Raw genomic sequence first — 16325 nt, forward strand, 5'->3', positions numbered from 1 at the left:
AAGCTCTTGCAGCTCGTGGTCCTCGTTTTTGTCCTTCTACATGCAAGAGGTGGAAATGACTGTTAATGGAGCAAAACTGACTTTTCTGGCAAAGAATTACCTTACCATGACGAAATAGATGGTCCACACTTTGAAAATTGGTTCACACATAACCTAACAAAACCTAATTTGCCAGAAAAAACAGTTGTGATGAATAATGCTGCTTATCATGGTAAAAAATTGAAGAAAGTTCCTAACACTGCTTCCAATAAAGAAGAAATAAAAACATGGCTTCTATCGAAAGATAGTTACTGCTTTCTGAATCAAATGGAATTTGAAATACGTGAATTAAAATTTCATAGATTTTTTAAAACCGTTACAATATATACATTCGTATATGATCTTAATGAACATTTTAAGTATATCTTCTTCTTGTTATGTAGACATCCAGTAAGTTGTCGTTACATCGAGTTCGTTCGGTATTCTGTTCTATACTGGTGATTTTCTATTTTTTTTTTTTCCTTAAGGCTTTACCTCTTCGTCCTCAATATATATTTCTTCGGTTGTCGTAACCTCTGGTGTTGGTGGTTCACCAACTCAGATGTATTTGTATTCATTTTTAGTATATGAGACATCAAACTAATGGTACAGTGATCGCTGCATTCTCTAGCGTTTATCTTCTTAGGGAGGCAAATAAAGGTCGAAGTCAACCATTGTTTGGTATAATATCCAGATTGAGATATCACATTGAAAAACTACCGAAAGATCCATGTTTCGTTTCTATTATTTTAAGAATATCAATAGGTTATTCGTCTGGCCCAGGACTTTTCCTATTTTAAGTGGCCTTTAGCGCATGTAGTACTTCTTCCTTTGTAACTTCTGCACCTTTCTCTTTCTTCAAACGATAAGTGCTCTATTTTTAATCTTTTGCTGTCGAACAACTCTTCGATATATACTTCAGCGTTTTAGTTTTTCCTGTCTCAATTATGGTGTTCTCATTTTTGTTCAAAAGTGGCAAAATATGGTAACTTTGTTGTAACCCTGCTATCTTTAACTTTTTATATAGTCAATTATGAACAAGATTTCTTTTTTCAATATCTCGTAGTTCATCCAGCTCTCTTTCTTTCTTACAGACCCTCTCAATACATGTTTGCATGGATCGAGGAGAGAACTTTTTATTGTCTCCCATTGTTGATGGATGTCCTCGATTTTTTGTGATCTGCATCATCTGGGTTATTGTCAGAGCCATAGAATACACAGTCACCCTTCATACAAATGGATGATTCTGACCATCCCATTTCATTGATTCCTAGAAGATATACTTTCATTATTTATTTAAGTACAAACTCTCAAATTAGTTTTTTTTTTATCGGGTGGTTTTTTTCACAAGAATATCGCATGTTTAGGGCCCCTTGGTAATATTTTTCTCCTTTCCTGCCGAAACTTGGACTCCAATTTCCTTGATAACCGTTTTATAATTTTAGTGTTAATGCCATGGTGATTTTCCTGTGAAATCATAAAAAATATCGCAAGTTAACGGCCCCTGGGTAATGCTTTTCTCCTTTCTTGCCGAAGCTCGGACTCGAATTTCCTTGATAAACCGTTTTATAATTTTGGTGTTCTGTTCAGTGATTTCTCTTTTGTATCCTTATGCCATTAGCCCTTTATTTATGCCTTCGGAACCTATTTCTTAAATTCAGGACGAAAAAGTGCTCATCAACATATTTAATTTTATTGATGTTACTTTCGTTGACCACAATACCTTGCACTGCTTACGATACAGCCTCTTGAAAAACTACTTTGCTGTAAAGATATAATTTCAATTGATGTAGATCTCTTCTGTATATATTAATTCGCTTAAGTTTTAATTAATTTCTCACATGTCATAAATATTTCCAAGTATTATCTTTAGAATTTGATCTTTCATCCTTTAGTACTCTTCTAAGAAATCTGCTACTACACAATTAGATTATATCGTTTTGAATCTATAAAAACCCAAAATGGCATAATCTAATTCCGAAAGTAGCAGTTTCTTAGCAGCTTTCCCTCGCCTTTCAACAATCTTATTGCACATATTACCTAATAAATTACTTTGGTAAATGCTACTATGATATGAAAACGTATTGCCATCAAACAGGACAAATTCTGCCCATAAACTTCATCTTCTTTATTAAATGTTCAAAGTTAGACAATAATACGAGCAACACGGTTAAGTAGTTAACATAAACCGAAATTTATATCAACCACTTACCATGTTACTGGAATTATTGAATTCCTTTCCGCAGTAGATACACAGATGCAGCTTGGACGTATCCTTTTCTCCCGTGTGAATCCTCTGGTGAGTCTTAAGATTATCGAGACGGTTGAAGGCCTTGCCGCATTCGCCGCATACATGACGTTTATCTTGGAGTAAGTGGATCTTGGTATGACGCGCCAGGTGATCTGACCTACAATCAAAATATGTATATTGAATAATATATTGCCAAAATATATCGTAAAAACCGCAATAACTTACAATGTATATGCGCTACAATGATCTCCGAAATAATATATTAAAATTACGCAAATCCGCTTATTTATATGTGTTTTATGAAACCCCTGTCAGTGCGCTTATGACACCGACGTACAGATAACAGACAATAAAAACGCTACCCGAACAATGGCGTTGTTGCCAGTTACTGACCTACAAAAAATAATTCAAACGAGTCACTTCTACAATTGTGATATTCGATTGTAGTGCAAGTTAACTGAGTTGAAGGCTGCGTATGAAGGAAAGTAGTATTTTCTCAGTGCTAAATAGAGATACTTTGCAGGTAGTCCAAATATGCCTATTACTGGGGAAATTTGTTTATAAACATATATAATTTGTTCCTCCCAATCAAGTTTATTAAATATAAACAGACTTAAATATTTTATGAAATCAGTTTGCAGGTCGTTGCAGGTCCTCATTATCAACGTGTTTCACTTAGACCATACACTAGATTTATCTCTAAAAATAATCAGATATAAAATTTGACAATTTGTATTTCAGCATAACTGTCACGCAACACGTCTAAAATAATGACAGCTCGCTATTACTTCCGGTAATACCAGAAGTCGCCACCAATTTTCTTATTTTTTATGGAACACCCAACATGACATAGTTTGTATAAAGGATCATATTATTATGATTAAACATTTTTTTGCGTTATTTAACTTTTTCAAATGATTTCAACATTTAGAGTCACGTCCCTGGATTATCTAATATGTGACGACATATAGAAAGACTATATATAGCAGTGTTTAGTTAGATTAAGAGTTTTTTGTTGTGTAGTTGTTACCATACTTGTACGTTGCTAATAAATAAATTTTGTTACGAAAATAATTTTTTTAAAACCCGTTTTCGGCTTTGACTTTCGTAACGGTCGCAGTCAGTAGTATTTTTCAAAGTTTTATAGCGTTTTCAAGTAAACGCCATTCGTAACTTGTGCAGTCATTCGAATTTTTCGAAATTGTACAGTATTCGTGTTAACATTGCCGAATTTCGTGTACAATTTTTCTTTTTAAAGATTAACGAAAAAAATCCACATTTCGACTACGGTAACACCCAAACGTCCAGGGCTAGGAACAAACAATGTCGACGACCCATTGGAGAAGCCAAGACCAGGGAGAAGGAACCAGCATCGTCCAGAATCCTATTGGTGCAGACGGAAGAACAAAAATAGTCTGAAGTCTATAGAAAATGGAAATATTCATGTAAGTGTTTCCTATTTTACCAAAATCCGTATTTTACCTATATATTATATATTTTTGATTCACTATGGAGGACATTTTAGATCATTTAGTAAATTTAACTTTTAACGAAATGACTCAACCCAATTTTCAATTAAATAAATATCAAGCAGATAATATTCCTACTTTTGATGGCAATCCGAAACAATTAAATAGATTTATTAAATCATGTGAAAACTTTTTGACTAATCATAGCAATCGAGATGTAAATAATCTTATAAATGTTTGTCCTTTTGATACTGTTAACTGACAGAGCTGCAGAAAACCTTATTGCATCAAGAACAGAACTTGATTCTTGGGCAAAAGTTAAAGATTATCTTATAATAATATTTTCTGACCAGAGATCAATTGATTGTTTAATACAAGATATAATTTCAATGAAACCAGAGAGAAACGAAAACGCACAAAATTTTGGTTTAAGAATCCAGGATGCTAGTATCCTTTGTTCAAAAATAAATATGTCTAATGAGCAATTAAATGTAAAGATATTAAAAATTCAACAATGTGAAGATTTTTGTCTTAAAACTTTTATAAATGACCTTAATTATCACATACAGAGCTAGTAGTCAGATTAAAGAATCCTGATTCCATAGAGGAATCAGGAATCAGGATTCCTTTGTATTTCTTACAAAAATCGAAGTAATAATACGAGACCCTCAAATTTTAATAATTCTCGATCCTATAATAATTCTAATAGAAATTCAAATAATAATTCACAACAATCTTCATTTCCAAATAGAAATAATTTTTCTCGAAATCAGAATTTTTCGAATTATAATAATTTTCAAAATCGGCATTCTTCCCAAAGTTCTAGTCAATACAGAAATAATCATTTTTCAGAAATCCAAATAATAATTTTCAAAATCGTCCAAGTTTTTCGAACAATGCTTGTAATAATAATAATGGTAACCTATTTCAAAGACAATTTCCAAATATACCTAGATATCAGCCATCTATTCCTACAAAAAATCAAAGCAGAAATTCAATGCGACCTGAGTTAATGGATACAAGTTCCAATAACTTTAGTTTACGAAGTAACTTTAGAAATGATAGACGTTTTCCAAATAATTTATTTAATCGTAGAGTAATAATGTAAGAGAAGAAAGATATAATGATAATGAAAGCTATAAGTAAATTATGTTATGATAGAGATATTTTTTATATAGACGGAACGCCCCTCAGTTTTACGAATGAAATAAAGCATAAAATAGATTTAATAAATGATACTCCGGTTTACACAACGAATTATAGGTATCAGGAAGTTTATAAAAAAGAATTTAGTAGACAAATAAATGATATGTTAAAAAATGAAATAATACAAGATTCAAACTCGCCTTTTAATTCACCCATCTGGGTAATAAAGAAGAAAATGGACGCAAGTAACCAAAAGAAATATAGAATAGTTATGGATTACCGCAAACTAAATTAAAATACAATAGAAAATAAATTTGCCTTGCCATTAATAGATAATATTCTAGATGGTCTAGGAAGAGCTCAATATTATACTACTTTAGATTTAGCAAATGGTTTCCACCAGATAGAAATGGAACCAGCCGATATACTGAAAATAGCATTTTCCACAGAGACAGGACATTATGAATTTTTACGTATGCCGTTTGGATTGAAAAATGCCCCAGCTACTTTTCAAAAAGTTATGAATAATGTGTAAGGGTGGCCGCGCACAGAAAGAGCAAAACTGTTTTAGTCAAAAACGTTTTTGACTAAACGAGTCTGATGCTGATGTTTCCATATAAATGAAATGAGCTGACGCACACTGATTAGTCGTGTGTCTAAAGCATGTTTAGGCTCATTTAGTTTCAGTCAGTCTGTTTGATGTTGATTACCGGATCGTCGTTTTGTGGAATTCAACGTTAGTCAACAAGAAGCACATGTGGAAATAGCGATATTTTGCTTGTTTATATTGTGTGTATCATGGAAGTGGACGCAGAAAAATTAATTGTACTGATTGAGGCCAGATTCTTTTTCATTTATAGGATGCACCCAAAATTGTCTTTTATTTTGCGTTTTTTCGTCCTGTAGGAGGAACCACTGCCAGAAAACTAGTGCAATTTCGTCGTTATCTGTCGACATCTTTAATAAAACTGATTGCAGTATGGTTTGTGCAAACATTTTGTTTCTCTTGAAAACAAAATGTTTCTTGTGGAAACAAAAACGTTTTCGTTTCAAACAAAAACGTTTTTGACTAAAACAGTTTTGCTCTTTCTGTGTGCGGCCACCCTTAAGAGGATATCAGAACGAAGTCTGCTATATATATTTAGATGATATAATTGTTTTTTCCTCATCATTGCAAGAACATGTTAAAAGACTGAAAGTAATTTTTGAAAGACTAAGAAAATCTAATTTAAAAATACAGCTAGATAAATCAGAATTTTTACGAACAGAAGTGTTCGTAAAAACACTTCTGTGTTCTAAGTGAATCTTTATAGAAGATTCATCCAAAATTTCGCCAAAATAGCAAAACTTTTAACTATGTGTCTAAAGAAACATGCATAAGCTATACAAACTGCAGAATTTAAAAAATCTTTTAATCATCTTAAAGAACTTTTAATTAATGCCCCTATTTTAAAATATTTTGATTTTTTAAAACCATTTATATTAACTACAGACGCTTCAAATATAGCCTTAGATACAATTTTGTCACAAGGAAAAGTCCCAAATGATTTACCCGTAGCGTATGCCTCAAGAACTCTTAATCAAACAGAGCAAAAATATTCTACGATAGAAAAAGAACTTTTAGCAATTGTATGGGCTTGTAAAACATTTAGACCTTATTTGTACGGCAGATCTTTTGAAATTTTATGCGACCATAGACTCATAATATAGTTAGTTAATTTAAAGGAACCCAACTCCAAATTATTACGATGGAGATTAAAATTGGAAGAATTTAACTATACTATAAAATATAAACCCGGTAAAACTTTTAAATTTATAAAAATAAAACTACTAAAATTTTTAGCTGAATTTAACCCACACATAGTTGATGAAAATGTAATAATTGAAACTTTGCAAATTCTCGGTAACAGTGAGGTTACAGAAAACCCACAAGTAAATAAATTTATATCAACAGGAAATAAGAACAATAAAACGACACAGACACAGCCCATACTGCTGAATCTTCAAATGAAAATAGGTTCTCATTGTTAGATGAAATTATAAACAATAAAGCCTATCAATTTATCGTTAAAAGTGCGCCTTTTGCAAATTATTTAAAACGCGAATGCGAGAATTTTGAAGGACAAAATAATAAGAGCTACTATTTCAGCTGACGAAGAAAAAGTCAATTCTTAAAAGAAAATGCATGCAAAAATACTTTATACATTTATTTCTTATCTCAAGAATTACGACCAATATTTCAGAATGTATGGCGTAAATATTTTACAAAATTAAAACTGATTAAAAATGTACAAAATTAGTTAACAATGTATTACCAGAAGAAAGAAATCAACTAATAAAATATAAGCAGGACTGTAAAACGAATCATCGAGGAATTTCAGAGATTCTTAGAGCTTTAAAAATAAATTATTACTGGAAATCAATGAAAAACGATATAGAAAAATATATAAATGAATCCACAAGGAATCTAAGTTCCTGTAGTTTGGCTGTATACCATATATAACAAAAATTGTTATTAAAAATCCTTTGTAAAAGGTATATAATTTAAAAACTCAATCGGGCTATATCATGTCAAAACGTTTTCAGAACCCGGATGGAACATGGATTCCTAAAACGTTTTGACATGATATAGCCCGATTGGGTTTTAAATTATATACCTTTTATAAAAGAGCTGGAGCTATATATGAAGCTGGAGTTTAATATTAATAATCCTTATCTCATGCTTTCTTATGACACATACAATGGAATTCGACAATCCATTAGTCTTAAAAGAAAAAGGGGTAGACCTAGTATCTCACCGGAAAAAGATTTTAATAGAAACTTGACTCAAAAGTATCCAGAAGCGTTGCCCATAGAAGAGTCAAAACTAGGCCATGTGATGACATGCCTTCAGTGGATTCCACCAGTACATCATTCTTTCTACTATTCATTAAAATCCCAAGATTTAACAGTTTAAAATTTTTTTTATGTTTATTTGTTGTTTAAATTCTGTTCATCTCTTGTGTTCTTATAAACTTTGTTCAAATAAAGTTATTATACTAAACAATTTTATGCTAACTTAACCCAGTGATTAGTAACCTGTTAAGTGTCTTTCTAGCTTCTTAACAGATTTTTATTTCCTTAGCTAAGACGCATAAAATACTTATTAAGTACCATTCTTTTCTAAATTTCTTCTTGTTAAAATTTGAAAAAAAAAATTAATTTGATAAAAAACAATGTCTTTTTATTATAATATGAGAGCATATTTCTAAAATATTTTATTTAACGGCTGATTTTAAAAAAAATTATTTTGTTAGTTTTTAGATTCAAAATGTGATATATCAATTTTTTTTATTTTGTCACTTCAAGTTTTACGACCGGGCCCCATACCTATTTTTGGGTTCTTGGATTTAAACTTAAATTAAACGTTTTTATTTGCTATTTTTTTTTTAATTCCGTATGATCGAATCAGTATGAATGACAATATGATTCAGGGTTGGTTATTCTATTCTGTCATGATTTCACGAAAGAGCTTTTTTGCTTCCATTTTTATGGAAATTTCGATTTTTGAAATTTGCTTGTCTTTACAAAAGTTATACCAGAGAGCTGTTTTCCTTTTAATTATATTTGAAACATTTATACACAACCATATCAGTGGATTTTATTATTAATGAAAAATAAATTTTTGTCAAGTTTTTTTTTTCAATTACAATTACAATAAACAATTGTTTTACATTAATATCAGTTCTTAGAAATTCAAACAAGATACTGTTGCTCCTAGCTTTATTTTTCGATCTATTTTATATAAACGAAACCTTATGACGTTATGACATTGTACCTACTTTAGAATATTGTGGCATTTTTTAATGTATGTAGTTATATTGTTACCCATTGGCACCCACCGTTTCCGATGGGTCATTCAATGGTTACACAATAATTAGGAATTACCTTGTAAATGTTGTTTCACAAATAGAACACTTCAAATTGGCATCTTTATCTGTAGTGCTTTGGTGGACCTTTAGATGTCTGATTAAATGTTCACCTCTGCTGAATGGCTTATTGCACACAGTGCAAACATAAGGTTTGTTGATGTGCTCTTCTTCGATATGCACTTTTAGATGTTCTTCGGTAGCAAATGCCTTTTCACATCTGAAATATAAAACATGTTTTCAAATGGTGTGATAATTTGTATGAGTAAAAACTACAAATAGATAAATTTATAGGTTCCCTAGTCGATATAGTAAGTGTGAAAAAAATAGATAACTGAACATACAGTAGCTGGCCAAATTCACCAAGAATGTTATTTTTTTGCATAGCAATATTTAACATAGTATGGTAACATTATTTTACTATTTTAACTTTTAGCAACACCGACCTATCCATCATCTCTAGCCAGCATTACGTCCTGTCAAGTAGTGTTCATTTTATAACTTCATATACTGTGTTTTACATATACATATACATTTGAGTTTTAAACGGTTGTGACCTGAAATTTTACTGCAGAGGTGAGTGATTTATCCTGTTTTATTATTATGTTTTAGATTATAAACATATACAGTGCTGTTATTGGTATAATTAATGGTATTATACATTTTTAGATGGGGAAAAACGCTGATTTGTCACCAGAAACAGGTCAGATATATGATCTCCTAAAAGCTAACCAAATGACTCTATGAAATAGCAGCAATGGTAGGAGGATCCAAAAGTTCTGTAAGGAATATAAAACAGAAAATTGCGTCTGGAATCAGATTGGATCCAAGGCGAAAGAGTCCTCCTAGGACTGATAAAAAAATAAAGAGATATTTGTCTAGAAAACAGAAAAATACTGAGAATACTTACCCAGGAGATAAAAGATGAAGGAATTTGCGTTTCAGAAAGAACAGTTCGTCGAAAACAAACTGCCAGTGACACCAGATGGAAAGCCAAATCTTACTGAGGCTAGGATGGCACAAAAATATACTTCATCTAATTTACTTACCGTTGCACGTCATCCGCGTCATAGTCCGTGAGGTCACATGATACCAACACGAAATATTTAGGCGGTAGGTGTGTTCTTTTTTGGAATCACTTTGCCGAGTACACTGGCGTTACAGCCACCAGACATATTTTATTATATACGCGTAGAAATAATATTTAAAGATTTCTATTAATGTTAACTTAAAGAAATACACAATAATATGTGTCATTTAATTTGTATAAATGTAGGGGAGAGTGTTGTACCTCGGACCGGGTTGTACCTCGGGTCAGTTGACTTTCTTTCTTACCCACTGCAGATTTCTCTTCGATTTGGTTGAATTAGTGGTTTAATAATATCAGCGGTAGATGGCATCTAAATACACTTATCAACAAATTGCAGCGTGGTGACTTGCAGAGCGTTTTGTGTTTTGTTTGATCGTAAGTAAATTATTTACCTCTTTTGTTATCTGTTAAAATCCGCTTCAAATTAATTTAATCCGCGTAAATATATATATTTTATTATTATCTGTAATGGACAATATATATTTACGCTTGATAATCATGAATGTATTTTTTGTCTAAACGCATAACCTAATATTAGAAAACAAAAAACAGCTGAAATTGTTACGTTGTGTACCTTGGGTCACCGGTAGGTCGTGTACCTTGGACCGGACCAAGGTACAATCTTATTGCGAATTAACATTATTTTGACTTTTATTTAAATTAATTGGTGTGTCTGTTACCAAAAAAACCTTTTATTATTGTTTCAGATAGTCATTTTAAAATGCCGAGAAGTAAAGTGGGTATCAAAAGACCACATTTAAATGCCCAGGATTTAACTGCAGCCGCAAATAAATGCATAAGTGGTGAATTATCAATTAGGGAAGCAGCAAACTGCTATAACATCAAAAACCACGCTGATCAGGCACGTAAAATCCTTCAGGCAGTCGGGGGCTTCAGAATTTTCTTATGTTGCTGCCAATAATGTAAAACAAGTTTTTAATAAAGAAGAGGAAGCTGAGTTAAAAATATATCTTCTCACTGCTGCACGCCTCCACTATGGTTTGACGAAAATGGAAGTTCGTACTTTAGCATACCAGTATGCAACTGCAAATAACAAGTCTTATCCGCCTTCTTGGGACCAAAAAAAGATAGCTGGCAAGGAATGGCTGAGGCAGTTTCTTAGAAGACATGAAGATTTATCACTTCGTAAACCAGAACCTACAAGTTTGGCCAGATCAACATCCTTCAATAAAACAAATATATCTTCCTTTTTTAAGAACTACAAAGAAGCTTTGTCTCGTGGAGATTTTTCCCCAGAAAAAATTTGGAATTGTGACGAGACAGGGTTAACGACTGTCCATGTACCACCAAAAATTGTAGGACCTAAGGGAATAAAACAATTAGGTCAAATGACAAGTGGAGAGCGAGGTCAAAATGTAACCTTGATAGCCTCAATAAATGCAATCGGAAATCATATTCCGGCAATGATGATATTTCCGAGGGTTAATTTTAAGCCTCACATGCTAAAAGGTTGTCCAGTTGGAACTATAGGAGGTGCAAATTCGTCCGGCTGGTCAAACGAAATATTGTTTTTGGAATACCTACAACACTTTAAAAATCATGTGAAACCAACAGTTGAAAATCCAGTTATATTACTTTTGGATAATCACGATAGCCACGTGAATGTAAGTGTCATTAATTTCTGTAAGAAGAATGGAATTCTACCGATAACGTTTCATCCCCACACCAGCCACAAAATGCAACCGCTCGATCGAACAGTTTTTGGACCGATGAAAACTTACTATAATACTGCCTGTAGTGAGTGGATGATTATGCACCCTCTATTACGATTTACGATATAGCCGAACTTGCAGGTAAGGCATTTCCAAAAGCATTTACTACATCTAATATCCAGAAAGGATTTGAGGTGAGCGGTCTCTATCCCGTCAATGAAAACATTTTTGAAGATAATGAGTTTCTGTCTTCGTATGTAACTGATCGTCCTTTAAACCAGCTTACTGACAGTCGCGAGCAAGTCAATGTTGAACAGAACGGGGAAAAAACTAAAACTACAGTTAATGAAATGGAAGTCTCTACTCCATTCAGGAAGTCTCTACTCCATTCAGAACTTCAGGAAGTTCTATTACACCTGAAATGTTGCGACCCTATCCAAAGGCACCTGTTCGCAAAAAGAAGTTAGGAAGAGCAAGAGGAAAGTCACGAATACTTACCGATACTCCAGAGAAAGATGAAATAGCTACGCTTAAAAAGGGAAAGACGGTATCATTTGAGAAAGTGCAGGCAGTTACAAAGCAAATAGCGACAGAAGATATACAAAATGTGCCAAAGAGAGCTGCTAAGTATGATAGTGAATCAAGTTCAAGTGATGGAGGTACATTTGAGAACTTGGTAACTAGAGAAGAAGAATTATTAAATGACCAAAAAATATATGACTTATCTGAAAATAACGAGATTAAAAAAGGAGACTTTGTTTTAGTGAAAGTGGCAGGGAAGAAATCTTTTGTTTATTATGTTGCCGAGATACTGAACAGTGGAATTAATAATGAACTTAGATATTTACGTAGAATTCTAGATTCCAATAAGTTTATAAACGACTCAACCGAGACTTATGATTTTTTACGCAATGATATTGTACGTAAACTTCCACAACCGCACAAAATAAGCGGAACTGCACGTCACGATGCGCACCTGAAATTTAATGTTAAATTTAGCGGATATAATGTCAAGTTTTTATTTACTAAATTAATCATTAGTTAATCATAATGTTCTGATTATTTTAAGATATTCAATAAAACATTTCAAGATTTGTTCTATTTTTTTTATAACTGACCCAAGGTACAATATAATGCTGGTCCAAGGTACAATATATGCTGGTCCAAGGTACATTACCAGTTTGTACCTTGGGTCAACATGCAAGGGCCTGCTAAAATATATTTTTTAACTAACCACTAAGCTTAAAATGTGTCAATAAAAAGAAAGCATGTAGCCAAATAGACAAAGTAACTAATACATTGGATAAACTTTGCAAATATATAATTTTAGGATTTAGAAAAAAATAAAAACTAAAAATTGACCCAAGGTACAACACTCTCCCCTATTATAAGGCGTTTTTATGAAGAACATTAATTTGTTCGGAACACACTGTAACTGTAATCGAAGAAAGGTGATATTTTGGCATAAATTGGTAACACTTATTTGACAGTTACGGTGTTGACACTTTTTGTACTTTATTATTATGAATTTTAGAGTGAATACCTCTTGTTTTATATTTTTACCTATTTAATAAAATCTGTTCTTTTTAGAACAAAATTAGTGTGTTTTATTTCAAAAATGTCACGTAAGAATGTAAATAGTCGTTGTAAAGAGATATAAATAAGTAATGAAAAAAATGTTGTTTTTGCTTAAGTATTCCATTTTACATCTTTATACGACGCATACAAGCGGCTTAAATTGTTAACAATATTATTTTTTAACTCTTGTTTTGTTCCTATTTATTTACATTAAAATTTAATTTGTTTTGTTGTATAATCCACTTTTGCAATAATTATGTGACCTATTTGATTTAAAATCGATTCAGGATTTTTTAATACTTTGGCAACTATGTCAAATTCGATCTCTGTCAATGATAATGACGTGCAACGGTAAGTAAATTAGATGGACTGAACAAAAACTGGACAGTGGAAGACTGGAAAAAGACATATTTGTGTTGTTTTGCTTGAATATCAATATGAAAATTAATAAAACATGAGCATTTGTTTAACATTTTGTTGACTTCAGGTCTGCTTCTCGAACGAATCCGTTTTTCAAGTTTTGACAGAAAAAACGAACTTTGTTCGGAGGCGGTCTAACGAGAAATACAAGCCCGAATGCATTGTGACCACCATCAAACGCCCACCGTCACTCATGGTCTGGTCTGTGGTATCCGGCAAAGGTACAGGCCATCTCTATGCGGTGGAAAACACGATGTGACAAGACCAGTACCGGAAAGTACTCGAGAAGAGACTTTTGCCACAGCTGCAGGAATAGTTTCCTGGAGAAGTTGAACCCATATTTATGCACGATGGTGCCCCTTGCTACAAGGCTAAGAGTATGTATTTCAGATTATTTAAAATAAAAAAGTTCTTGACTGGCCAGGCAACTCGCCTGATATGAACGCTATTAAGAATGGGTGGGAACTACTGAAAAGGGAGATTTCGAAAAAAAAAAAACATTACTAATAAGAGTTACTTGAAACACTCATATATGAATGGAATCATAATCCACACCTCCAGGAAACTATTCAAGCCTGTACCGAGAGCATGCCTCGACGTGTTCAAGCTCTTCTAGCACAGATAGACTTTTTAGCACAGTTTTATTACTTAATGAGTTAATATTCACAAAAAAAATTAAACAGTAATTGTTTCAAATTTCTTCATAATCATGAGAGAAATAACTTCATATAGTAAATCTTTCCTTGCTTGACCTAATAATTTGGCCATGTACTGTAGAACTAGTTTTATCTATGAATAAACCAATTCCATATATTGCGAACCATTTAATTACAGAAAACCATAAATTTATCTATAACTTTCAAATTTTACATACAGAAATTTCAAAAATGTAAAAAATTTACTTGAAATATTAAAAATTAATCGCATTAAAAATAACGACTTAATTATCAATGAACAAAAAGGTATTAGAAGGTCACCGTTACAGTTCCAAGTCTGTTTTCCATTTCTACCACTATCCAGTATAATCCGAAACATGTCATAGTGTGAATGAAGAACAGACTTTTAAGAGAAAACACTGATATTCATGCCTTCTGGTGCATATAACCACTCTCCATAAAACAAATTACAGAAATTTGTTTGTGGAAAATGAAGGTATTTTCAAATGATTTATGCTGATTTGGGATTTATGCATTCCAAGCCATAAAGAGAACTAGATGTCCTTCCAAGACTATGGAAAAATTATAAGCTATTGACTTAGTTTTATTTCAAAAAATCGGAAATCTCAATAGTTATTTATTCTCTATTTTGCAGGTGATTAAGTCTTTCAATTTTCCAGATATGAATGATAAAGAAAGTACTATATGAAATGTATAAAACCAATAGAAATGTTAAGTTTCTACAGATAAAAGCTCATATGGAAGAAAACGCCAGAAATCCCCTTGGCAGGCGATCGTGGAGAAGAATGACTACAGACCTTAATGAAGGTGGTAGAGGTTTACTGTGGGAGGGTAGGCCTCGAATTGGGCTGTTGAGCCATAGGATGCAGGATGGTAAGGCTCATAGAGGTATCAAGGATAATGTACATGAAGATAATATAGTCAAAAAAGCCAGACAGTGGTACTTCGATATGCCTTGTAATTAGACGCACATGTCACATTTAAAAAAGATACAAAAAATATATAAGCATAACAAAAATTCTGTAATTCTTCATCTACTCGATATATCCGAATTAAATCTTTCCTCTGAAAAGGATACTGGTTCAAAAATTATACTATTTCTGGGAAATATTTAACCACAATAATGAGGTTTAAAATTAAAATCGTTGATTCACACCTATGTATATAACTTCAAAAAGAAGAAATCTTTTCTTAAATTTGATAGTCAAATTTGAGAGATATGTTATCGCCCTACCTTTTTAGGTTGTAAATACATTTTTTATATTCAAATGCTCTGTTGTAACTGGCTAAATGACTAAAGCAGACGAAAAAAGATTGCTATATCAAATTTGGTCTTTGTAAATCTTGAAAAATGTCGATACTTATAAATTTGATACATTATCATAGTAAAATAGGGAAAGTCTGCTAATAAATTAAATTATATATAATATCTACCTAAAAATCTTTTTACCTGTCACACTGATGAACCAAAACGGCACGATGTAATGTCATGTGTCTTGTAAGATGATTTACTCTAGAAAAGGAGGCCCCACAAACATGACATACTTGATTTTTACTACGGGCTTTCTTAACAAATACATTTTCGGCATCAGGAATACCAGCTTCGCCATCATCTTCTTCTTGTTTAGTCTCGTCAATATTAAGCTCATCCAATCTAATTTCACGTTTTGTTGAAATACCGTCCTCACCTTTAAGTAGAATTCAATTAATGCCATTTTATTAATTATATAAAACAATTTATGGATAAATTAGAGCTCACTATCATTTTTATACATACAAATGAAATGTGGTCACTGGTATCTATTAGATATATTTTCATATATATATCTACAGGGTTGGAAATCTAATAAATGAACATACAGTCAATACATCTTGCAACGCAGCAAATTTTAACTAATCTACAATATCAACAACCGGGTATAGATGCAGATTTAGTACAATTTTTTAGAAAATTTATTAAGCATCTTTAGCTATCCGGTACAAAAAATCGAAGATATTGCTGAAGAGTAGTGGGGCGTCACCAATCCCTAATTTTTTTTTTACTTTTAATTTAGTATTCAATGAAATAGAACATATTACATATACAAAATTCACT

General features: G+C 32.2%; 1 protein-coding gene and 1 long non-coding RNA gene across 3 annotated transcripts in view; both read right to left on the reverse strand.

Moving 5' to 3' along the window:
• The window catches only part of LOC140435580 (uncharacterized), a 334868-nt gene that overhangs the window by 144712 nt on the left and 173831 nt on the right, over positions 1-16325 (reverse strand). The gene's annotated exons all lie outside the window — the stretch shown is intronic.
• The window catches only part of LOC140436766 (uncharacterized), a 76877-nt gene that overhangs the window by 33272 nt on the left and 27280 nt on the right, over positions 1-16325 (reverse strand). For both annotated transcript variants that reach the window (XM_072525849.1, XM_072525850.1), the window contains 3 exons: positions 15681-15918; positions 8812-9012; positions 2231-2426 (listed from right to left, as the gene is read on the reverse strand). In XM_072525849.1, coding sequence (XP_072381950.1) covers positions 2231-2426; positions 8812-9012; positions 15681-15918 — 635 coding nt within the window. The remainder of the gene's footprint in view (positions 1-2230; positions 2427-8811; positions 9013-15680; positions 15919-16325) is intronic.

This window comes from Diabrotica undecimpunctata, chromosome 3, assembly GCF_040954645.1.
Source record: "Diabrotica undecimpunctata isolate CICGRU chromosome 3, icDiaUnde3, whole genome shotgun sequence".
In the NCBI taxonomy this organism is placed as follows: domain Eukaryota; kingdom Metazoa; phylum Arthropoda; class Insecta; order Coleoptera; family Chrysomelidae; genus Diabrotica; species Diabrotica undecimpunctata.